This window comes from Mus musculus, chromosome 11 (genome assembly GCF_000001635.26).
Source record: "Mus musculus strain C57BL/6J chromosome 11, GRCm38.p6 C57BL/6J".
Lineage (NCBI taxonomy): Eukaryota > Metazoa > Chordata > Mammalia > Rodentia > Muridae > Mus > Mus musculus.
The window spans coordinates 80,946,202-80,970,956 of NC_000077.6; the positions used below are offsets into that span (position 1 = coordinate 80,946,202).

A 24,755-nucleotide genomic window follows, 5' to 3' on the forward strand; every position below is an offset into this window, starting at 1 on the left:
AATCAAAAGATAACATGGTACTGGCCGGCAAGACCCAACCAAGGAAGGTTCTGATTTATTAACTTGTCTTCGGAGGAAGATAAAGTAGGTGAATCAATAGACACTGGGCCTCCTCCCCTCTGTCTGGGTCCAAGGAGGAAATAAGACATGGAGACATGATCAGGATAGGGGAGAGAGGAGGTGACACTCGGGTCACACACAGCACATGGAACACTGTGTTTTGTGGGAGGTGGCATTATGGGAGAGGGGTATCGCTGGAAAGGGAGGCAGGGGTAGAAGGGTCTAAAAAGAGATTCCTGTGGTTGGTGATGGAGGAAAGCGTTACCACACATACTTTTCAATGACCATATCAATGCAGGGATCAGGATGGAGAGGATCTGGATGGGCAAGAGCGGGGACCAGCAAGGCAGCCATATTTCTTATCCAAGTGAAATTGTGAAATGTTGAACTGAAATTGCACCTGGGGTAGGGATAATAATATCTAACATTTATTAGGCATGGACACACATTACTGTGTAACCAAGGACTATTCTAGAAACACTGTATGCATGGACTTACGTAGTGAGGTAGGAGTCGTCATTAACCCTAGTCTACAGATGAGGAGAGTGAGTTACAAGGTACATCTAGCATATGGAGATTTGTCTTCAGGCCTAAATGGTTGGAGAGCTTGGGTGAACAATATGGGATGTAGATTTGGAGACATGGGAAGAGAATGAATATAGTTGGGACTGTTGCCTTGAAACTGTGGAACTCCAAGGACGTTGTCTATAAAAATCTAAGGAGAGGATCATGAAACTTAGAGGGAATTATCCATGAACTCTGAAGGAGAGAGCTATAGGAATCCTAGGGCGATAGCCATGGAACTCCAGTGAAGAGTGACACTTGCATCATTGGGTCTGGGGCTCAGGAAAGACATCAGGTCCAAAGGTGGCTGTGTGGGAATCATGGGAAAGGGTGAACTCACTTAGGGATACATCTAATACCCCCCCCAACTCAGTGTAGATATCTCAGAGTGCTCAATATATAAGGATGAACAAAGCATGAGTTGTTTATGAGGAGGCCCAAGGCTGAGAAGGCCAAGAGGTAGAAGGAAAACAAGAGTGCTCAGAAGCATCTCAGGAAGGAATGGCCGTCTATCAACATCCTCATGAGAACCAAGATGGGATAAAGACTGAGGAGTAGGGGCTAGAGAGATGGCTTAGGCACAAGGATCAGAGTTCAGAGTCTCCACACCCACGTAAGAAGCTACGCATTACGGCCCACGCTTGTAGTCCTAGTACTGGGAGGCAGAGACAGGAGCATCGTGTGGGCACACTGTCCTACCCACCCAGCCAATCAGTGAGCCTCAGGCTCAGTGAGAGACCCTGTCTCCAAAAATAAGGTGGACACTCACAGAGGAAGATATCCAACACTGACCTCTGACTGCCACACAAGAACACCACAACACCACACACACACACACACACACCCTACACATACATACACACACACACAGTGGTAGGTATCCTTATTAATGAAGATAGGGCTTAGTCAAAGATTTCATGGGCAACCTTGATGAAGAAACATGTCAGAGGAACACTGGGCTGGAAAAGGAGGGGAAAGAATCTACTCGAACAAGCAAGGCGATTTCTACAAGAAGAAAAGAAGTGGAAGCGACTGCAAGGCTGAGGCGGAGGCCCACGAAAAGTGATTTTAGCTATAACAAATGGGCATATTTTATATGACTTCTTGGGAGTCTTCCAACACAGCTGGACATGGTGCCTAGCTCGTTGTAGCTAATCAACAAATTCCTCGGGGAGATCGTGCTCACCCCTCCCGAATTCTTTGCTATTAACACCACCTTGAGAAAAACAAGCTCATATTTTATAGAAAAAAAAAGTCCAAAGCTTGGGGAGAATCCAGAGCTATTTCTTCTTTGGGGGATGCAAGGTAATAGTGATTAAGTAGCTAAGCTGGTAGATGCTTAATTGATTCTTATTTTTGGTCTACTTGTGGGAAACACTGTACCCTGAGGATGCACAGGGAGTAGCCACACACCAAGCAGCCTCTGTTTCTAGAACTTTCCCAGGGCTTCAGTGAGGTGGAACTGAATCCTGCCATCCTTATATGGCTCCAGCTTTGGTGGTTTGGAAGTCACTGAGGACATGTGTAATAAATTTTCTCTACTGCCTTGAAAAACAAGGAAGAAGAACAACAACTGGGCAAGCCTCCACTTCTAACGGGGACTGTGAAGCAGATACCAGGACTACGGGGCTGGCTGTCAGGTTGACAAATGAGCCTTCTCTTGTGAAAGGCACTTAGGAGGTTGAATCCAGAAGTTGGAGAAGAGCTGTCACAAGCCAGAGGTAGGCAGCTCCCACCCAGCAGCGGGGCCTTTCTGTTTGGAAGACGAGGAGAATGTTTCTTGTGAACCTCAAGGGATTTCCTTCCTTATGTTGGAAACACAGCTAAATACCAAAGCAAAGAGGAAGGGCGAAAGCCCTCTCCTAGGAAAACCTGACTGTCAGTCATACCAGCATTAGCGATGGCCTAAAGTTGTTGTCAAAGCACCTGCTCTTGAGGCTGGAGCTGGAGGCAGTTTGATAGCTTGGTACTTTGACGTTGGTTTACTCAGTACCTGGGTCTACATCCACTTCTACAATATAGATGCACTGCCTGCTGTAATGGTGGAGGCTCTGCGATATTGCAGGGGCTTATAGAGAGCTGGGATACCCAAGGGAGCATTTTCCAGGCTGGGGCATACCTTGGTTTAATTGGGTTTAAGGAAAAGGCAGCTTTAGAAACACAATCTTTGCTTTGGTATTTAGCCCAAGGACATGTTCTTTTGTGATTACCATATAAATAAATAATAAAATAAAATAAACAGAAAGCATGTGTGTAATTATGCGTGGGTGAGAGCAGGTTTACTGTAGGAGCAAGTTTCTCACTCAGTGCACTGGCTTATTCCAGTCATAAGAGCCTCTTAGGCTCCTATGCTAGAGTCAGTTGTTCCAGCATGAGTCATACTGACCTTCCAGGAATGGACTTTCTGTCCCATGCTGCCTTGTCACCTCTGGCCTACTGGCACACTTCCTTGGACTCTGTGTTGACACAACAGCATCTTGGCCTGAGAGCAACGTGGCCACCATATTCTAGCGTTGCGCCACAGATTGCGCATACTTGGTGATAGTTACACGATTATCATCAAGAAAGAGGATCACTTTCCATTGTCACGGGGGGAGATGCAATTAGTCCCCCAAACACACCCCATTCCAGGAATGACAACATGAGACAGAGAAGTGACTCATGCCATCCATGAGATCCCATATTTAAACACCAGAGTCACTCTGGTGGAACGGGAAATGTGCAGCTGTGGATGGGTCAACCACGGAGTAAACAAACAGCCACCTGTGGCTTCTAGGGGAGCAGCAATCAGGCCTGGTTTTGTTGGGACGTTACCTCTCCCCCCCTCTGTTGCCCCCCCTCCTGTAGCCTCTCAACAAATATTTGCTGAATAAATAAACAAAACAAAGCAGCGTTATAAAAGACACCAAAAGGCTGGTAAGGAAAATGAATCATTCATAATTGCCCCACTGTGGGTATTTTGGCTTATTTCCTTCAAGTCTTATTTCCTGTGAATGCGCTCTTTTCTATACATGTAAACATAATGTATTATTAGATTTAGCTCTGGGATGTGTTTTTGTATTCCTCTATTAATATGAATGAAATGATGAGATGAGACGATGTGGAAATGCATTGGAGACTGTAAAATGTTTAACAAATATCTTGTTATTAGTTATAATAAGCAGAGAAATACTGAAATGAATGCCACCAACCCCCCTTCAGCACAAACAGCCACTCTGTCCTTGGACACTGCAAATAGGTTTCTCTTCTTCATCCTGCTCACCACAGGGAGCCTCCCTGTCTCATCTTGTCAAGAGAAATACTGCCTTAGGATTCTCAGGAACCATCAGCTCCAACTTCCCACCCAGCCTAGAGTTTCCTTCCATGTCACGGATAGAGGGTGAGCAGGGGAGAAGTAGCCATGTTTGCCAGTCTGCTTGACAATGGCAGCCTCCACGAATACTCTCCTCTTCAGCCAGGGAGAGAGGAGTTATGATTCATGCCCTGAGGAGCGCTGTACACTTGCTCTGTACTCGGAGTAGGGTAGAACCCGGACGGCTGTTGTCACAGTTGTGGTGGGCATGTCTAGCAAACCACAAGATCAGGCTTGCTTTGAACAAGTCACAGCCATCCTCTTGAACACCCAAGAATTCCCTGACACATCTGTTGGTCTAACCCATGATATCTATTGGTCTATCCCATGACAGCTCAATAGCATCTAACCTATGCTTGGTTCTTTGAAGCTGCATGGGCTTGCTCCCACTACACAAAGTAATGCTGATGGAGCTCTCCTCGCAGACATTCCAGCTTCTTCACTGACTCTCCATCTGGGCCTGAACTAACACTGATAGTTTCTGACAGCTTATACCTAGATCCTTAGTGCAACTCTAGGCCCCCTTGAAAGGGTCACCCCGAAAAGGCTGTCAAAAGAATGAACCCTTCACCTTAACTACACCTGAGGATTGATGGAGGTGAGTCTCCCAGGCTCTTTGGAGAGGGGGAGAGGAACCCCACTTCCATAAGGAACAAGAGCACATCCTGATGGGTTTCACAAGGACCACACCCTCTCACATGGACCACACCCTGTCACAGCACACCCTCTCACATGGACCACACCCTCTCACACGAACCACATCCTCCTTGGGTATCTATAGTTTTCACTCCTCTGACTCGGCTCACATCCTTCCCATTACCTTCCCCCGTTATCCCTCTAAATCCCAGTGATCTCAGTACAAATCCAAGCTGACGGCCATTCACCCTGAACTCTTGGCTCTATTGTAGTAGAAAATTACTGATGAAAATGTGGCCTTCACTCTCTAGCTGGCTTTGCTCACTTTTGGCAGGATCCAGGAGCCCACTGAGCCTAAGAGCTCAGGCTTCAGGCTCGCTCAGGCTGTCTGTCTGTCTGCATACCTATACTGGTCAACCCAGATTCTCCCGTTTCGTGATTGTCACATCCTTAGCCTGAAACTTGGCCCTTGGCTGTCCACCTGAAGTCATTCTTTGCCCTCAGGAGTACTACTACTTACCTCAGTCTTTGGGGTCTGTAGAGACCAGGATAACCTCCCAGAACCCATGCCCCTGCCCCAAAGCCACCATCTCACTGCCACACGCTACCGTGGAGGCTGACCTTGGCCTTGATTAACTGACCAGGCGTATGCACAGAGCAGAGGATGCATCAAGTCTACAACATTAACGCTTCCTCAGGGACTTAAAAAATAAAGCTGGTTTATTAATGAGCCTAAAACTCGTTTTAAACCCAGAATGTCACTTTGTAATGTGGCTGAACAGCTGTGATCATTATCAGGTGAAAGATGACAAACTCTAATAGCAGGCTGGCCTAAGTAGTGTGCCTACATCGCCTGCTCTGTAGCCAATTCTCGCTCTTACAGAAGGCAACCGGAGCCTCCGACCACACTCTACTCTGCCTCCCCTCCAGCAATCTGTCTTGGGTGATCTGGCTGAGGACTCTCTTTTATTCCAGGAAAACCAGACAGTAAACATGCCAGGAAGTTGGAGAGAGAAACAGTGCTTGCTCGCCTCTCCACTTTTCTGCTTTGAGACTGCCTCCCTCCTGAGAGTCTGAGACTATCTCCCTCTCTGACAAAGTAAAACCTACTTTAGGCAGGGATGGTGCCAACCCTCTTCCAGCTTTCCTGAAGATCCTGCTGGCTGGGTGGGGCTTTGCCCAGGACTACATCAAAGGGTGGGTGGGAAGCTCACAGAGAGAGCCTTCACTCTTCTGAAGTGGGGAGGGTTAGTGACTGCTTTTTCTTTTGTAGGCCACTTTGAATCTTATTAATACAAATGACTATTAAACCTGGCTCAGCAGTTTGTTTTAAGATTCACAGGCAAAATAATAATAATAATAATAATAATAATAATAATAATAATAGTAAAAAGGAGTGTTAGACTATTCTGAGAAAAAAGAAAACTCAACCATTCAGTGAAACAAAAGAGTGAGTTTCTTGCACAGGCGATTTGGAAGTCAGTAGAAGGTTCTGGAGAATTGGTGAAGGTGTTTACTTAGCAACTTCCCCTGATTTCTGGGGAAAGCCATTTTGGCACCCCACTCTGTTCTAGCCAGAAGCCGGCATCTCATTTGTCTTCCACATGCATCTGAGGTAGCTAGACTAACCTGAGGACTCCTGATCTGGAAAGCATGGCGAACTTACCCTCTGCTCTTGTGTGGCCACGAAGGTCTGGAACCCCGGAGCCACCCCAAAGCCCAGCTCTTGGATGAAAGGTGGCTCAGACTGGCTGTGGATCTGAACCTTCACTCCTGCTTCAAACGTTGTTTCCTCTGAAAGAACAAACAGGGACAGAGCCATGGGTCAGAGAAGGCAGATGCTCATGGGGGTCCCCGAGGCGGGAAGCTCTAGGGAACACCGAAGGGATCATATGGTAGGGACATTGGCTTCACTCCTGCAGCATTGAACCCTGAGCCTGTGACTTTCCTCAGAGAAGGGACCAGGAGAAGGATCTGGAGACAGAGAATAAATAACCTGTACTGGCCAGCTGAGTTCAGTGCAGTCATGGAGTCTTCGTGAGACGGGGCGGGGACCAGAGTCAGAATAAGAAAGCGAAGAGACCATGCTGCTGACTTTAAAGAGGGGGCAGAAGTCACCAGCTAAGAGATGGATGAAGCTTCCATAAGCTGGAAAGAGCCAGGGCGTGAATTACCCCACACAGAGCCCTCAAAGCATCACTGTGTAGCTTTTCTGTCAGCCCTGGCTTTATAAGCCTAGGAGAGACCATTTCAGAATTGTGACTTTAAAAAATGTGTGTGTGTGTGTGTGTGTGTGTGTGTGTGTGTGTGTGTGTGTGTGTAGCTCACTCATGTGGGAGTCTGTGGAAGTCAGAGGCTGGAATCAGGATGTCTTCCTCAGCTGCTGTCCACATCATCATCACTATCATCAATCATCATCATCAATTATTATTTTGAGACATTATCTCTTACTGAACCTACTGCTCAGGATTTCTGCTAGGCTGGAAAGCCTCGGAGATCCAACTGTCTCCAGCTCACTCTAACCCACAGTGCTGGGGTTACAGGTGAATCTTAGAGGCTTTCCATCACCACACCCAGCTTTTTCACATGAGTTATGGGCAATGTACATATGTTTTCATACTGACATAGGTACTTTACCTACTGAGTCATCTCCCTAGCTCTAGACCCTAGAACTTTTTATATCTATCTATCTATCTATCTATCTATCTATCTATCTATCTATCTATCTATCTATCTATCATATATCCACCAACTCATCTACCCACCTACCCATCTACCCATCTACTCATCTACCTATCTACCTTCCTACCTACCTACCTTCCTACCTACTTATTCTTTGAGACAGGGTCTCCCTATGTCACTCTGGCAGTCCTGAAACTCATTATGTAGATCAGGCTGGTCTCAAACTCACAGACATTTGCCTGCCTCTGCCTTCTAAGTGCTGAAATTAAAGGCACCACTACATCTGGCTAGAGTATACTTTAAAGATTTATTTTTATCATTTTAAGGGTGTGTGTGTGTGTGTGTGTGTGTGTGTGTGTGTGTGTGATGCGCCCATGAGTGCAGGTAACTGCAGAAGCCAGAAGAGTCAGATGGAGTTGACAGAGATTGTAGCCTGCACGCTGTCGGTGCTAGGCGCTCTTTCTCTGGAAGAGCAGTATGTGCTTTTAACCTGTCTCTCCAGCCTGTAACCTTAAAATTAAAACAAACAAACAAAAAACCATGTTGTTTTCTGTTACAGCTGGAATGTGAATCTAATTCAAGTCAATTAGGCTAGCTCCCTGCCTCAGTCACCATATTTAAAAATGTGATTATGAGATGAGTAATACTCCTCACCACGCTCCCATCAGGCCCCTGGAAAGATTCTCTGACGCTCTTATATTTTATTTACTAAATTCTTTCCTGGGCCATGAGCTGAAGATGAGAATGGTAGGAAGGGAAGAACAGTGTGTGACATTAGAAACGAAAGCCCAGGGCTTGCTTGAATGCCTCCCTCCTCTGAGCTGCAAGAGATAGGCAGCCTGAGCAGAGGCTGCCGCCCTGGTGGCTTGGGCAGGAGAAATGGCCCTTGGCAGTAAGAGGCGACTGGAGAGGCAGAGTGGGGCTTAGTCTGTGCTCGATATTGGTGGAGTGGAGCATGTGCCGAGGGGATTGTGTCTGCGCACAGATGAGGTTCTGATGTGCAAACCTGCAGCTCCCCCCCTTGCTTATGAGGAGCCTGGCTCCTCTGCCCTACTTTCCAGCCCTCGCTGGCAGCCTTGCTCTGGACACAGCTCTGTTCCTGCAGCACATGCGGTCATACCTCTCAAGGCTCCTTGGATTGGCTGTTGCTGGCTCCTGTTGTACACAGACACATAAATTACCTGCCTCTAATGTCTTCCTGCATTGTCCATCTGATCCTAACCACATTTACCTTGAAGAACTCTCTCAGCTCCACCCAGAACAACTTCTCTTGCATGGCTGTAGCTTCAGCATCCACCTGCTAGATAGAGCCTCTGCCACACTGCGACCGGCCCTTATCTATCTGTCTCCTTCCTCAGGCTGCAGCTTCTTGAAGCCCAGAGCTGGGTATTGTCAGAGGACTTTACCAGGGTACCCAGGGACACCTACTAAATGAACATGCAGACACTCTGGAATTAGAGCTTATCTACTTACTAATGGGCAAGGCCAGACTGGGCTCCACATTAAATGTTTCAAAAGAAAAGAATGGGGAGAGGATGGGGACTTGCAGAAATGAGGGATGCTAGAGTGTAGGGTGAGTGTTAGGAAGGGAGAGAGAGAGAGAGAGGATTTATCAGTGCTGGATCCATGGCTGGGGGCGGTGCGTGGGGGGGGGGTTGCACCAAGGCTGACAGAGAAGAAAAGGTCTGGGTGCAGCCACAGGAATATTAAGACTATAGAAAGTGTGGTGGCAGGTACTGACTGAGGCAGGCTTGGATTGGTCTGTGGTTTGGAACTGGATAAGACTCCAAGGTCAAAGTGTTTGGATGTAGGGTCCAACAGGCAGAGAGAACTGGAAATGGCACTTTCATGGTTTAGACAAGGCATCCAGTGGCTCATATGGGGCTTCCTTAGAAGAGGACAGTTGCCAGGACAACACCATCCCATGGCTTCAGACAGGGCTTCATACACTGGGAAGTGATCCTAGGAGGCTATGTAAGTATATATCTCTCCTCCTTCCTGCGGGTCAAGTGTTTTGTGTCTTCTTCATCTAGACTGACCTCCCTGAGAAGGTGTGAACGAGAATGGTCTCAACTGGTGCATGTACTTCAATGCTTGCTCTCCAGGTAGTTGAAGTGAGGTATGGCCTTGTTGGAAGAATTGTATCACTGGGCATGGGCTGTGAGGTTTCAAACAACCATGCCATTCCCAGTTGATTCTCTCTCTCTCTCCCCCCTCCCTCTGTATTCTGCTTGTAGATCAGGTTGTAAGTTCCCAGGCTACTGCTCTAGCACCATGCCTGCCTTCCTGCCTGCTGCCACACTCCCCGCCATGATGGTCATAGACTCACCCTCTGAAGCCGTAAGCCCCAATAAGCTTTTTTTTTGTAAGTTGAGCATGGTAACTTGACAGCAATGTAAAGCACACTATCCAGATACCTATATACACAGGTTTTTGTTCACCTATAGTTTTATATTACCATCTTCCATCGATGATGATGGACTCACTGGTGGTCAGATAACGGGTCTGTCTCTTCCTGGCGGGATGCTGCTACACCAAGGGTGCTTGTGTTGCGAGGGAAGTGACTGTTTTTAGGGAGCCCTGGAAAGGAACTGGCAAACTGCCAAAGCTTGTTTCTAGCTAGTAGAAGCTGCACTGTATACCGCCTGCTATACAACTGGGCTTAGGCAACCTTCTAGCCAGTAAAGACTGGCTCAACGCACAGCTTGTGGCCTCCAGGAAGAAATGAGAAGTGAAGCTTTTCTGTAGGAGACTCTAATGAGTAATGGGCAAAAAAAAAAAAAAAAAAAAAAAAAAAAAAAAAAAAAAGAAGTCAGCCTGGGGAGCCAGACCAGTGAGAACCACCCAGGGACTAATCAGACTGGGTTAGGCTTTGCAAGAGGCCCTGGTTTATTCCAGAAGCAATAGTAGCTGTTAGCAGAGTAAACCTAGAGCAACCTCATTTTATTCTGCGTTAAGAGATATTGGACAGAAAAGAGGAGGAGAAGATGGCTGTTTCTGTGCTCTCTCCAACCCTCCCTGCCCCCTGAGTGCGCTGCAGTCATGCTGTATGTACACACTATGCTGGCCACCATCCCGCCTTCTTAAACACTGCCCGTGCGTGTTCCTGGTCTACACAGGCTCTGGGCTACTTCTGTATGGATCTGAACAGCAGATGCAGGTGTATTCATGGGTAGACTCCAACCTGGAGTCCCAGCTCATTCAGGACTACTTTTCCCAAGTCTCCTTATTCCCATGTCTCTAGATAGATTTTGCTTCTGTACCTTGCGGGAGCTGCCTTGTTTCTCTCTGGATCATTCTCTAGCTTGCTTGTGAATGGATACCTCATCTAGCCCCTGATCTTCTGCCCACCCTGGTCTCTGTCATTTCCTGAACATGGTACTTTATTAAGAGCCAAGCTACCAAATACAGTTTAATAATAACCACAGACCCCAGCCTTTGAGTTCTAGAATGCTCATTGAAATCACCTAGAGCTATCTCCCTCTCTCCATCCCTCTTCTCCTCCTTCTTTTCTCTTTGTCTCTCTCTCTCTCTCTCTCTCTCTCTCTCTCTCTCTCTCTCTCTCTCTCTCTCTGTGTGTGTGTGTGTGAGGGAGAGAGAGAGAGAGAGAGAGAGAGAGAGAGAGAGAGAGAGAGAGCGCACTAGGATCTAACACTAGAAATTTCAATTCTGGCATTATAGGAAGAGCCAGGAACCTTCATTTCCAGATATTCTGTTACTGGTCACCTGAGCCACATTTGGAGAAACAGTGATGAAACCCAGAGAGGAAATGACTTACCCAAGGTCACATGGCAAGGCAAAGGCATAGCCAGGACTCCAGTCAAGTCTAGCATTTTTTTCTACCTCCTGATGAATGTGAGTAGGTACCCTGTAGCTCTGGGGGTCTGAATGGGGAGTGAGGGACAGGCATGTTCTTTCTCACTGTCAGATCCCCAACTCCTACAGCACACAGGGCTGACACAGAGCTGAGTTCCATAAACGTTGAAAGAACAAACCAATGAGGGCCTAACCTCCACATGGGCTCTGTTCCCCGTTCTGACAGCTGATGCATCCACCTAGTTTCTGGAGGAACAGGGTAACCCCAGGGCTCGGACAGCAAGTGGGTCAGCCTACCCAACAGTCACACTGAGGACAGTATTTGGGACCACATGCATTCAACAAGATGCCAACGTGGGCCCCTTATTGAAAACCAGTAAAACCCTTAGGATGCCAACATATACAAATAAATTCCAAATAAAAAATAGTCCGAGAACTCTCAGGTAGTAATGGCAGCATCACATTGAGCTTGGTGGCCCTGCTGAGCAGAGACCCTGGGTGACTGCCTAGGGTGGCACCCTACAGGGGCTCACACCTCCAAACACTACAACACCACCTCCTTCCAAGATGCGGACCTCTAGTGCGGTGGGGGGTTTTGTTTACATATCTTTGAACACCAGGATTCAAAGCTTCAGAGGTAGAAAGTGTGAAGGAGCAGAGAGATAAAGGAAAGCCTCCCCTTGGTGTTAGGAGCCCATGCTAAATGGGACGGTGCTGAATCTCGTGGAGGAGAATGGCTCGGCAGACTTCAGCCTGCAGGAGCTAGGCTCTGCCAGCCTTCTCTGGGAGCATGACCTGGCATACACGAGGTGAGATTTACCTGGGGAGGTGCTTTCTTTGCACGCAGAATGGATTTGGGAGCTCTGCGGGGAGGAGGCAGAAGTGATGGGCAGAATGCATAATGGGGCAGGGAAAGCACTGGGCAATAAAAGAAGCTTAAATCTTTAATCTTTGCAAATTACAGGAAACAGGGGGAGGCCGTGAGCACCGGAGAGAAGGAGGAAGAAAAGCGAGCGAGCGAGGGAGAGGCTCTGAAAAGCAGAGGGAATTTTCTAGGCTCAGGCAAGGCATGTGTCGCTACAAAGCGATCTTGTTTTGGACAAACTGACTTTATTACAGTGACTATGTAGGGGCGGGGTAGCTCCAAGGGCAGCTTGAGACAGGAGGATGGCACGCTAGAGGGGATATCTCCTACTGCAGCTGCTGCTCACCACCGTGCCTCGCCTCTCAACTACTCTCTGACCTGGGGAGTTGTTGGGGGCTCAGACTGGTGGCTTTACTGGTGGATTTTCTCTTGCCTCGCGGCATCTGGTTAGGGAGGCAGTCAGAGAATGTTGGGTCAGAGAGAAAATTGGTAGGAGAGAAGAGTCTGAGGCTGGGTGTTCAGCCCTGTGCTGGCTAGTTTTTATGTCAACTTGACACACACAGGAGTCAGCTGGGAAGAGAAGAAAAAATCTTAATCACACGTGTTTCTGTGGATTGACTTCTGGTCAAGTGGGGAATTTTCTTGATTGGTGATTGATGTGGGAGGGCCCAGCTTCCTATGGCAGTGTCACCCCAGGGCTGGCAGTCCTGAGTAACCTAAGCAGTACGCCCAGTGGAGGGGAAAGGACAACAACCCACCCACAAAACCTCCCCAAAATTTGTCCTGCCTACAAGACGTACAGGGGCAAAGATGGAGCAGGGACTGAGGGAATGGCCAACCAATGGCCAGCCCAACTGAGACCCATCCCATGGGCAAGAACCAGTCTCTGACAGTATTAATGACACTCTGTTATGATTGCACATGCAGGAGACTAGCAAAACTCTCCTCTGAGAGGCTCCATCCAGCAGATGCAGAGACTTACAGTGCTCAGGGAGGTGCTATTGTGGGGCCACGAGAAAGTGTAAGCTCCAGCCCTTCCCGAGGAGTCTTCAAACACACTAGAGTCTCTAAAGACTCTAGGACATCCTGTAGGAAAAATGTGACACTTGGCTGAACTGCTACCCAAAGCAATTTGCTTAAATATAGATTTCTTCTCTCCCCTCTCTCTCCTTCCTTTCTTTTATTCCTTTTTTTGTGTATGACATACACCCTCTCTGTCTCTTTCTGTGTCTCTGTCTGTCTGTCTATTTGTGTGTGTGTGTGTGTCCCCATGTGTGCAGGTGCTCAGAGACCATAAGAGGCCCTAGTGTTATAGGCAGTTGTGAGCAGCCTGATGTAGGTGCAAAGAACCAAACCCAGGGTCTCTGCAAGAGCTCTTAATGGAGAGCCATCTCTCCGGCCCTATTCATTTCTCATTTTAAAGTGGAAAGGACCAAGGTCAGTCAGACATGGATTCAATACTTGAGACTTGCTTCCTGGTAGCTGTTGAATGCATTATCCTGTGAAAGGGTTAGAATTTCTTTGTGTGTGTCCCAGGATCAAATAGCACCTTCTATTAACGTAGGGCCAGGCATCCATGTTGGGGAAGGACACAGGAATGTTAGATTTTGGTCAGGCAACCAGGAAGTGTGGCTATACTTTCCTTTCTGCTAAACAGAATCTTTGCAAAGCAGGGATCAGTGAGTGCTCCAGGTTCAGTTCAGTTTCAGTACGAAAAGATTTACCCCAAGGATTTAAAATATATATATATAAACGTGTTTCCTTAGGGCATTTGGGCTCAGAGATTATCAATTACTTGGTAAGAAGGCTAATCGCCAGGTTGGGAGATCAGCATGTGGGAGACACCACCTTTGAAAATCCACTGGGGAGGCCCGTGTCTCTGAAATTACAGAGGCAGTTGGTGGGTGAATATGATTCTATTCATAGAAAATGTTGACAGCAGAAGTCAGCTTTGACGAGGTTGCTGAATGGATCTTGTAGGATATTGACCGATAAATATATCAAATTCTAAATCCATCCTAAGTGTTACAGAATTCATAGCAACCTTGTCTGACTATTTTCCCAATCAGTGAATGGAAGAAGCAGGAAAATGTATGGTGATAATAGGATAACTGTTGTTAATATTATTTAATAAGGAAAAGTATATTGCTGTTAAAAGGGCATCTTTAGGCCTCTGCATGGTGGGAAACAGTAGTCTAGGCCTGATCTTCCGACAACTAAATATCTGTGAGTCCCCTCAAGTGCTCTGAGGATTCAGGGCATGCCCTGAGATTCCACATCTAACACGCTCCCAGCTGAGCCTAGGCTTCTGGGTGAGGACTGACTTCCAGTTCACATTAACAATAACTGTCCTAATAATTATTAGTGTGTGTGTCGCGCACGGTGATATCCAAGGAGGTCAGAGAAAGGTGTTGCATCACCTGGGAGTTACAGGCAGCTCAACATGGATGCTGGGAACAGAACTTGGTTCTTCTGGAGGAGCTGAAAATGCTTTTAGCCGCTGCACATCTACATTTTAGCAAAACACACCAAGCCAGCTACCAAATGGTTTGGCTTCTACCTGGAAGCTAGCCTAGCACACTCTGGGCTGACCTTGACTTTCCTCTCCCTGTACTTGAGATTTCAGCAACCCACAACCCCACAGCCTCCTCTCACTCCCATGCCTAGCAAATGGAGAGCCAAGCTCATTTCTTCTGCACAGCTCCCCTTCAATGCTCTTCTCCTCCCCTCTGGAGCTGTCACCTCCTTCCTTGTTCTGTTTCTAGTCTAGTGATCAGAGCACCCAACGGCTCCTATGTGAAGACTTGGCCATGCCTTGGACATTGGATGTGAAAGCTGTAGGATGAAAAGATGTCTAACTGTGGCAGAATCATATGTGAATTCCCCAGAAAGTCCCTAGCTTATGTACTCTTACAACCCTCCCTGGACTTCTGCCTGTATTCCTGAGGTGCCCGAGAACACAGTGGGTGCACAATGAAGATCCCCTAAACAGGATATTGGGTCTGTTTCCTCAGCTCCCTAGGTATTCTCTTTGGGCTGCTGGCTGTCTGGCTGGGACCTCCAACGAGATCATATATGCTTTCTGCACCACACTTAGCAGGTCTCCAGCATGATAAAAATCAGGTTGCTCCATAGATGCCGGCTTCCAGCAGTGCATCTAATTTATAGCATCATTCCTTCCGAGTCTTCAGGCACCTGTGGAGATGCCCACCCAGCACAAAGCCCTTCTCTAAGCATAAGCAGGGCTTCTCAGCTGGTGGCTGCATGTCAGTGTGCTCTGGACTCCACTCAGAATTCAGGCCAGAGCCACTGCCTCTCATTCTTGGGAAGTCCTTAGGACCTGGCACCATGACAAGAGTTTTTCCTGGGAGCCAGAGATGCTGGAGAAACCATGGCAACCTCAGTCTCATTCTAGCTGTGTCCCATTTGTAATGGGGTGGATGTGGGGGTAGGAACTCTGCTCTCCCTGATGGCTGCTCAGGCCTTCCAGCTATGGTAAAAATTTATGGTTATTTTTAATTTAACTTTTATATTTATCAAAGCAGTCTATGTACATAATTTTAAAAGTTAAGTGGTGCTTCAAGGCACTGACTGAAAAGCGTGTTTCCCGATCCATCTCTGCACTCCGTTCCCCACTAAGAGCTACCCCTCCGAGGCTCTACTTTACGCTCATTGAGCTATCTTTTCTGTGTTCATGCATCACAGGCAACAACTGCTTGCCTGCTATTTCTTGGTGGTACAACTCTGACACGTTTGCTCCTGAGTTCTTACCACAGAGGATGAGCGCACGTGGGCTTCTTTCGTGGAATGCCTCCCTTTGCTTGCCTTCCAGCCACCCTCAGAATACAGGTATAGATTTGAGCTCAATTGGTTATTTAGCTTTCACATAGCCATAACTCTACAAATGTTCGTAATCCAGCCTTATAACACAGAAAGGTGTGTGTGTGGGGGGGGGGGGTACATGTGTGTGGATGGATGGCCCATGTGTGCAGGACAGAGGACAATGTCAGGTATGATTTCTTAGTTAGGCGTCTTCCACCTTCTGTTTGAGACAAAGTCTCTCACTGGCCTGGAACTTTATCAAATGGTCATGACTACTGAGCTTCAGGGTCCTCATGCCTTCCAAGGAAGTGTTCTACCCACTGAGCCATCTCCCCAGCCCCATAGATGATTGCGCTCTTAGGCTTTTGGTTTCGTGTAGCCTGGCGTTTTGCTCACTCATTCATCTCATTCCTTTCCCTGGAACCTGCCCTGGGAGCAGAACTCTGAAATGCCTTTCAGGACACTGGCCAGCTCCGCAAATGTGGTCCCTCCTGGAGCCCACAGCTGCCTGCTGTGTTTTGGACTCACAGCTCTCTCCTCACCGGCTGCCCCCTTTTCTCCACTCACACCTGGAATTCTTGCTCAGCAAAGTTCTCTGTTCCCAGGTCCTCACTTTATCTTTTCTCTCTGGCTTTTTTCTCTCTCATCCCTCAGTAACGTCTAGCAGGAGTCACCTGAGACACGAGTTGTTCTGAAACCCAGTTCTCCCCTCGAGTCACACTTACAATCTGCTGAATGTAGAATTCTGTGTTGGACAAGAAGGGTGTTGACCTCTCCTTCAGAAATGCCCCGCCTCCTGTGTGTAGATCTGATTCCAGAGTCCAGGAAGACAACCATTTTTTCCCCCTCTAGTCTAGATTTTGCAAGTTTGTGTCTTGGCCTTTGTGCTTCGTCCCCACCACAGGTAGGACTTGGTATCCTGCAGCCTGGATGCTCATGTCCTTCAGCGGGGGATGGGTAGCATCAGTTTCTTCCCCATGCATGGCCCCTGGTCCTTCAGTTCTGTCATTCTAGAATTCCCCCTATAGAGATGTTGGGTTTTTCTGAACTGATTCTTTAATTTTCATGTTTTTCTTCTCTCCCATTTACATCTGTTGGTCTTGTAATTTTCACTTCTGGGGTAGAATTGCTAACTAAATTCCAGCCCCCTTACAGATTGCGTTTTAATATATGCAATCATGCTTTAATTTTCACTTTTTCTTCTCCCTCCCCAAATGCCCTGTTTTACTATCACCCTGTGCATCTGTGGATGTGATATTGCTTCTTCTCTCTCCCGGGGATGTTAATTAAATCATTTTGATGCTTCTGTCTGTTTGTGCATCTTTATGCTTTCATTTATTAAATACTATATATTACTTAATAGGACCAAGGCACTTTTCTAAACCCATCATTTGTATTAACTCACATTTCAACCGATCTAACAACAAAATAGAGTATATGTTGTCATTCCCAATCTAGAGGTGATAAAATATGCCCAGAGAAGCTAAATACCTCACCTCAGGCCACACAGCTGGGAAGCAGCATAGCTGGGATTTGAACCCCAGCAGCCTGGCTCTACAGCTTGTGCTGTTAGCAATACTCTCTATCTCATGCGTTTTTATTTGCTTGTTGTTGGGTCCTTAAGTTAGTGGCATCTCTCATATACCTGGCTCTGTTTGTCCACTTATGCTTAAAGGATACTTAGAGCTCGTAGACTTCCCTTGTGTAGGTTTGGGGGCTTTTCAAGAGATGTCACACAGGCACGGAGCTAACTAGGTCATTATGTCTGAGCTCCTTTAGGCACCCTGACTTGGCTTGCAGGGGTCCCCAGACCTCTGTGTGGAGGGGTGTGCAGGAGATAAGCCTGGTTAAGAGTTCCCTTCTCAGTAAGTAGGATTTTGATTCCTGTGTAATTTCCCATTTATCACCTCACCCTGTGGTCTGCCGGGCCTGGCCACCCCAAGTCCAGACCATTTGCCTCAGTGTCACCTTCTGGGGTGGGAGAGATAAATCTGTGGGGTTTAGGGGATAACTAGGTCATTTTGGGGTTCTGTGGTAGTTATGATATGTCCCTAGTTGACTTGTCTAGTTAACGTCCAAATCAGTCACCAGCAGTCGCTCTGATTTCTGTCTTCCACCTGGCATTGTCCTTGTGAGTTTACTGAAGACAGTGTCTTCCTTGTTCTTTGGGAAGGCTTTGGGAGGGAGTGTCTCATAAATAGGATTCAGCCTAATGTGCTTATACAGAAGTCTCCGCTGGCTGCTGCCCTGAGGTCCAGCTGCTCCCCAGATCTGTTGGGAGTTCCTTTCTCCATCCATCGTAGCAGGAGGATGAGGATACAGGGGCGCTCTAGGCAACACACAGCCATAGACCCAACCAACTACCATGTTCATATCAGTAACCTTCGCTTCCGCTCTAACGCTTTGCTTTGATATATTAGTGTATGTATGGGTGTGGGTGTGGCTTCACATATGGAGCTCAGAGGACAACTTCTAGTGTTGTGCCTCAGGAGCCTTCTACCTTTTAGATAAGACAGGGTCTCTCATTGGCTGTAACCATCCCCACATAGATGAGGCGAGGCTAGCTGGCTACTCCAAGCTTCCATATGCCTATCTCCGCTTTTCATCTCTTTATCTCTGGGATGGTAGGTTTGTGGCAGCACATCCAAGGTTTTTCTATGGTGTCTGGGTACCAAACCTGGGTCTTCACATCTGCAAGACAAGCACTTTACTGGCAAATCCATATCACCAGCCTTCCATCCAGTGGGTTTCAAACTGGGTTCCCTTGAATCCCCTGGCTTCTCAGGGAGGACTAGGGTTGGCCACTGGGAACAAGGGAGAGAAACAGACTGGCATCTCCATCTCCAGACAAACCAGAGAAGCTCTGCTCTCATCTCTTTTCTATGCGGGGAGCATGCTAAAGCCTTCCTTCAACATAATGACTCCACTCAGAAAGACAAGCGGAGAAGATAGCAAAGGGGGCTGAGCAGGCCTATCGCCATGTGTCATTCATTTTCCAGAGACATCACCCAAGCCACGCCTCCTGAGCTAGTTTCTCAGTAGCACTCTCACAGTGACAATTTGCACATTAAAGGCTTTTGCTGGATGGGGCATTGCTGCATTGAGCTTCCGATATGGTTCGCTCAGCTACTTCATCCACTTAACTAGGCAGCCCTTGGGGAGCTCACTCAACCTCTCTGGGACCTTGTTTCTTCATGTTTCACTTGGCGCTGTAATACCTCATTACCAGGGGATCAAGAAAGGGTCATGAGACAGAATGTGTGTGGCACATAGTAGCTGATCATTAATGCTTGTTTCTTCCCTATGTTGGCTCTGGCACTATGCATAATTCAAGTGATTTTTTTTCCTCCTCCATCAACAAATATTTACTTTCCCATGAGATTCAAGATCCAAGACCTCTAGGGGCATATACTTTAGTGGGAAGGGACAGTCCCTTCCCATCCTCCCCACTTCCCCGCCAAAAGTAAATCATGTAGCAAGCACACTGGAAGGCAGGATACACCAAGGATGCAAGGGTCAGTTGAATAGCTAAGAGAAATGTAGTGAGAGTAGGGTGGTGGTGGTGGTGTCACAATTGTAAAAACAGTACCCAAGGTATTTAGGCTCCACCCAGTAGGTGATAACTAAGCAAAAACTGGGCAGAGAAGGCAATTAGCCATGTAGGTATCTGAGTAATGGATTATAAGCAAAGTGAATAACAAATCCAGATCCTCTGAAGGAAGACAGTCCTGGAATATTCCTGAAGCATCAAGGTAAGCCAAGTATATTCAAAGTCAAGTCAACGAAGGAGGCATTAGAAGTGGGTAGGACCCAAGGGATGATGAGGGCTGGCTTTTCCGTGCTTCAGAACAGCTTTCAAAAAATAATTCCTCTGCTCAGAAATATATCTGATATAATATCACACTCATGCATACTTAACACTAGGATTTGGAAAAATCAAAGCAGATTATATTTGATTACAACAGTGTATTTTGCATCAAAACGAAGATCTGGGAAGAAGGCGCCTGGCTGTTATCTCTCCGGTCTTTGAGCACATGCACTTAGAGCTGAAACTCCCTAAGCACAGACTCTTATTTCTTCAGACTCAGCCCCTCTCATCTCTCTTCCTGGTCCACCTCCTCCATCATCAGCACAGTTCTCCGGAGGGACTCCCTTCCCACCCCTCACCCAACTTTGCCAAAGTGTTGCAGTCTCCACTAGAAGGGCACTCCCCTACTCACTGCTGATTGGTCCAGGGGTAGGTCACTCAATTCAAGTGGACCAATAACTACCTTCTTGGTTGTGTATGGGTTGTTTTGGTTTGTTTTGTATTTTTTTTTTTTAAACGGGCAGATCAGTGGTGCAATCAGAGTAGTTTGGCTAATGTGGTAGGCTCTGAAACATAAAAACTTAGTGACTATTGAGAGCCACATGGATACGTATATGCACAGAAAAAGCCTGTGTCTAGTGAGGGAGAAGGGTGAGGATTTGGAGAGAGGCAGGCGAGAACACCCAGGGTACAGGTGCCCTTGGTCACAGCACTCTCTGAGCTGCAGCCCTATTCTCCCGCTGGCTGATTGTTGAAGCCTGTCTCAGATTCCGAGGGCAATACAATTCTTTTGATGCCTAAGCTTGTTTGATTCAGGTTCCTCTCATGTGCAACCCAGATAACCCACTGCCTATTTCTTTTATCTTTGAAGTGACTCAGAGGTATCTACACAGAGTTTCATTTTTAACAACCTCCCACCTGTCTTCAATTTAATTTTTGTTAGAAAACTCTGGCCACGAAATCTGTACTTCTCTGGTCTAGGATGGCTTTTTCCAGAAGTATATTCTGCGAGCTCCTTTATAGCAAAGGAGGTTTCCATGGCCAAAGGCATTTAGAAAATAAATGCTGCGTACAATATTTCTGTCTTGGAGATTCATGATGTGGCATATTAAAGAATCCCTGCAATGAATAAAGATGCCTCCCACTGCCTACCCAGGGCTTCCTAGATTCCTTTCTGACCCCAGATCCTTTTTATATGCGGAACATGTAAAGTTTCAAACTTCTGACGCTTCACAGAACCCCTTTTGGGACACCCTGTCTAGGTTCACATGCAACATCAAAACGGGAGATTGACAGGGTGCCCCACTTAGAGATGTTTGATGCCCTGGGCTCCTTAATGTGGGCCATTAGTAGCCTGGTGGAAGGGCCATTTGTGATCATTTTCATGGAGTTACTGTCTATTTACTAAGGACCAAGCCACACAGGCTACCTTTTCCTTATTCATCACATGTGTTGATAATGGTCTGCCAATCTTGTGCCCTTCCATTGGTTGGAATTACACTCAGAGGAGGGCCCTCAATCCCTCTTTGCTTCTTTTTACTTTCTGAGAATGAAGCTGTCCACAGGGCAAGACAAGGGTGCCAAAGGAGGGGGCACCCTTGATATGAAGGGCCTTCAGGACCCCTGTGACACTTGTGGGATCTCTAGGTTGTCCTTTCTTGTGGAGTGTGAGGAGAGCTCTCCTCTGAGGCCTTCAGCCTTTCACAACTGGCCAGTGCATTTCAGTTTTTATTCATCTCTGCTTTGCAGACGAGGAAACCGAAGTTTCTTAACTTGTTCCATGACACACAGCTAGAAGTGGAAGGGCTAGAGTTGATCTTGGGTCTGGTTCACCTCTTGCCATTTTCTCTGTTCTATTACACTGTCTGGGTCGTTAAGCCACTTGTAGCCACTTCCCCAGCAATCACTGTGGCCACACCCCCAGCAGTCACTGTGGCCACACCCCCAGCAGTCACTGTGACCACACCCCAGCAGTCACTGTGACCACACCCCAGCAGCCACTGTGCCCACGCCTCCAGCAGTCACTATGGCGACTACCCCAAGAGTCACTGTAGCCACTCCCCTAGCTGTCACACTTCTTTTTTCCTCCATCATCACCCAAATTCTTTCCATAGGGACCTGGGATCCTTCCTCCAGGATGGAGGAAGGTTGTTTCTAGATGGTTGCGGCAGTGCTGTTGCTCACTGATCTCAAAACCAACAGCCAAGCAGTTCGTTATCTGTCCCTACTCAGGTAGCTTCACAGACAAGTGTCCCTTCCCATTGAAGCTCATCTGTCATCCTTCAGTGGGTGTACTGACTTTATTCCCGCCCATGTGGGACTCACCCAGGAAATAAGCAATTTACCGAAATAATAAATGATCAGTGTCTCTCAGAAGCAGTCATTACTCAGTGGCCTCTCAGCCTGAAGAAACATACAATGGAGGAAGGTCTGACATAAGACTTCAGGAGTTCCAACTGGTGGCCTTGGGGAAGGGGTTTAATCTCAACTGCCTTTAGTGAGCACAAGGAACTTTGCCTGCCACTCAAGGCCATAGTGAGGGGAAGGGCCAAGGTGGGGTGGGGCAGAGGAATGTGAGAGGTGGCTATGGAGACAAGAATGAACAGAACCAACCAGAGCTTGATGAAGCTGTATTCCAATATGCTAACTGCTCCACAATATGGTAGCATAAGGCCCTTGGGGCTATTTAGCTTTACATTAATATATTAAAAAGGTAATATTAAAATTTTAGTTCCTCATTTTCCCTAGCTGCAGATAACATACTGAAAAGCACAGGGAACAGTCTCAGGATCCTAGGAAGTTCTACCACACAGTGCTCATCAGTTTCTTCTCTAACTAGATTTTTTTGACCTCCACCTACCTTCTACCCATAATCTTTAGAGCCTCAAGTTGCTGTTAGGTGTTCTCCCAAATATCCAACCTCAAAAGAACTCCTGGCTAGAACAAGATTGAGTTAATCTGCTTCTAAAAAGGTAGGGCTTTTGGCTTGCAACTTCTGCATCTTTGACAATAACCCAATCCCTGCACTGCACTAGATATGGGGCTTGTTCTTCATCTCACCTAGGGACATCATGGTCAAGCCTGGGTCAGAACACAGAGGGCTTAGGTGTGAACTTACCATATGATGTCAAACACATCATTGTTTCACTCTGAGCCTCTGGAAAGCAAGCAGGTTGGCACAGCATGGAAGACCTATGCGGTTCATTTATCACTTATGTCAAGGAGGTAGGATGCTGACTTCCTAGGTGGCTCTGGTAACAAAGCCCTCTGTCAGCAGAGTCCTTTCTACCAGTGGTTGGTATTCAGGTTCAAGGCCCTGTTGATGTAAGGAGTTGAGCTGCGTGAGGATGTCTGTGGTGGAGGGTCTGACATTGTGTGCGTGAGTTGTCTGTGTATGTGTTTCTGTTCCTGTACTAAGGAATCAGGATAGCACCTCCCAACTTAACACGGGAGGAGAGGACTCACTTCTGCAAAGTCAGGCTTTCATTGCTCATTTGATTTCCCTAGTTCTTAATAACCAGAAATGTCTTGGCAGCTGCAAGAAATGATACCCTTTGGGAACCTACCTCCAGGACTCAGGGCTAGGAGGTTAGAAGTCTCATGGTCCAAATATTCAGCCTGGCCTCAAAATGTTCTAAAAAGCTGGGTCCAGATGACCAGCTCAGGGGCATCAGAGCTAAGTGGAAACAGGCTTCATCCTGCTGCACATGGGAGAGGGGGATTTAAGGTCTCAGCGGGAGGTAGCCATCATGTGGGTGTGGTCAATGGCCACTGTCACTTCTCCCCAACAGGGCACTCTAGTAAGAGGAGCCAGGAGACAGTTCCAGGTGCCAGGGAGCAAGAGTCAGTTCCGCTGTGGGAGAGTGCTTGTCCTTGCAGTGGACCATCTTCAGGGTGGAACTGGAAGGCAGGGCTAGGAAGAAAATGGGTCTCAGGCTATTCCACAATGGGAGCCATTATAGAGTGGAGCAGCAAAACCTGGTCAGGGATTTCTGGCCTCTCTCTTTTCCTCAGCTCCAGCCTGAAGGTTCAGGCTTCTCCCTTCTGTTGGATCCACTCTCTACTCTCTCTTCTGTAGTGGTCCCTGAAGGTTCATCTCATTCGATCAGCAGCCCTCTTTGTGATGGTTTGAATAAGGATGCCCCCCTCCCAGCCCTCCCTACCCCACTTCCCTCCCCACTCCCCCCACCCTGTGGATCTGTATGTGTAAATATTTACTCTTCAGGGAATGGAACTAATAAGGATCAGGAGGCTTGGGTTTGCAGGAGGAAGTATGCCATAGGAGGGGAAGGGGGAGGGGGGAGGGGAGGGGGGAGGGGGAGGGGGGAGAGCAGTGAGTATCTCTTCCTGTCTCCTGCAGATTTGGATAAAGGACTCTCCGCTCCTTCTCCAGCATCATGTCTGCCTGCACAGTCATGCTTCCTGCTATGATAATAATGGACTAAACCTCTGAAACTGTAAGCCAGCCCTAATGAAATGCTTTTCCTTTCTAGGAGTTGTGGTGGTCATGGTATCTCTTCACAGTGATGGAACGATAACTAAGACAGAAGTTAGTACCAGGGAGCAGGATATTGCTGTGACAGGCTGGACCAGGCTGATTGTTGGTGGGATGTGGACTTTAGGACTTTGGATTAGGAAAGAAGTTGAATGCTTTAAGTGGAGTTTAATGGGCCATATGAGTAGGATCATAGAAGACAATGCTGAGAGCAATTTGGATGATGGGGGCTCAGGTCAAGAAGTTCCAGAGTGGGGAATATAAGAACGTGACTATAGAGTCTCTCCATAACTAAGGAGAGCCACTGAGGCCAGGTGTGTGTTATCACTATGATGTGGATCCCATTTGTCTCTGGCTATTATGCTTGGACACATCTTGATGTTCTCTGTCTGGTACAGTTCGAGAGGCTTCCTGCATTCCTTGGCTTATGGCACATCACACTGGCTCTTCCTCTGACTGACCTCTCTGTGCTCCTCTTAGGGACACCTTTGTGACGGCATTAGTCTCAGCCAGATGACTCAGGACGATCTCCAGACCCCATTCAAATCCCCCGTGTACACTGAGGCCTTTTTAGGTCCCCTTTCTGCCATGCTGTATTTCTTTGTTTTACTAGGTTGTGATCAATGACTTAGTCTTTTCCCCTGTAACACTCTTT

At 47.3% G+C, this 24,755-nt stretch overlaps 1 protein-coding gene across 3 annotated transcripts in view; it reads right to left on the reverse strand.

Moving 5' to 3' along the window:
* The window catches only part of Asic2 (acid-sensing (proton-gated) ion channel 2), a 1,088,234-nt gene that overhangs the window by 66,039 nt on the left and 997,440 nt on the right, over positions 1 to 24,755 (reverse strand). For all 3 annotated transcript variants that reach the window (NM_007384.3, NM_001034013.2, XM_006531996.4), the window contains exon 3: positions 6,279 to 6,406. In NM_007384.3, coding sequence (NP_031410.1) covers positions 6,279 to 6,406 — 128 coding nt within the window. The remainder of the gene's footprint in view (positions 1 to 6,278; positions 6,407 to 24,755) is intronic.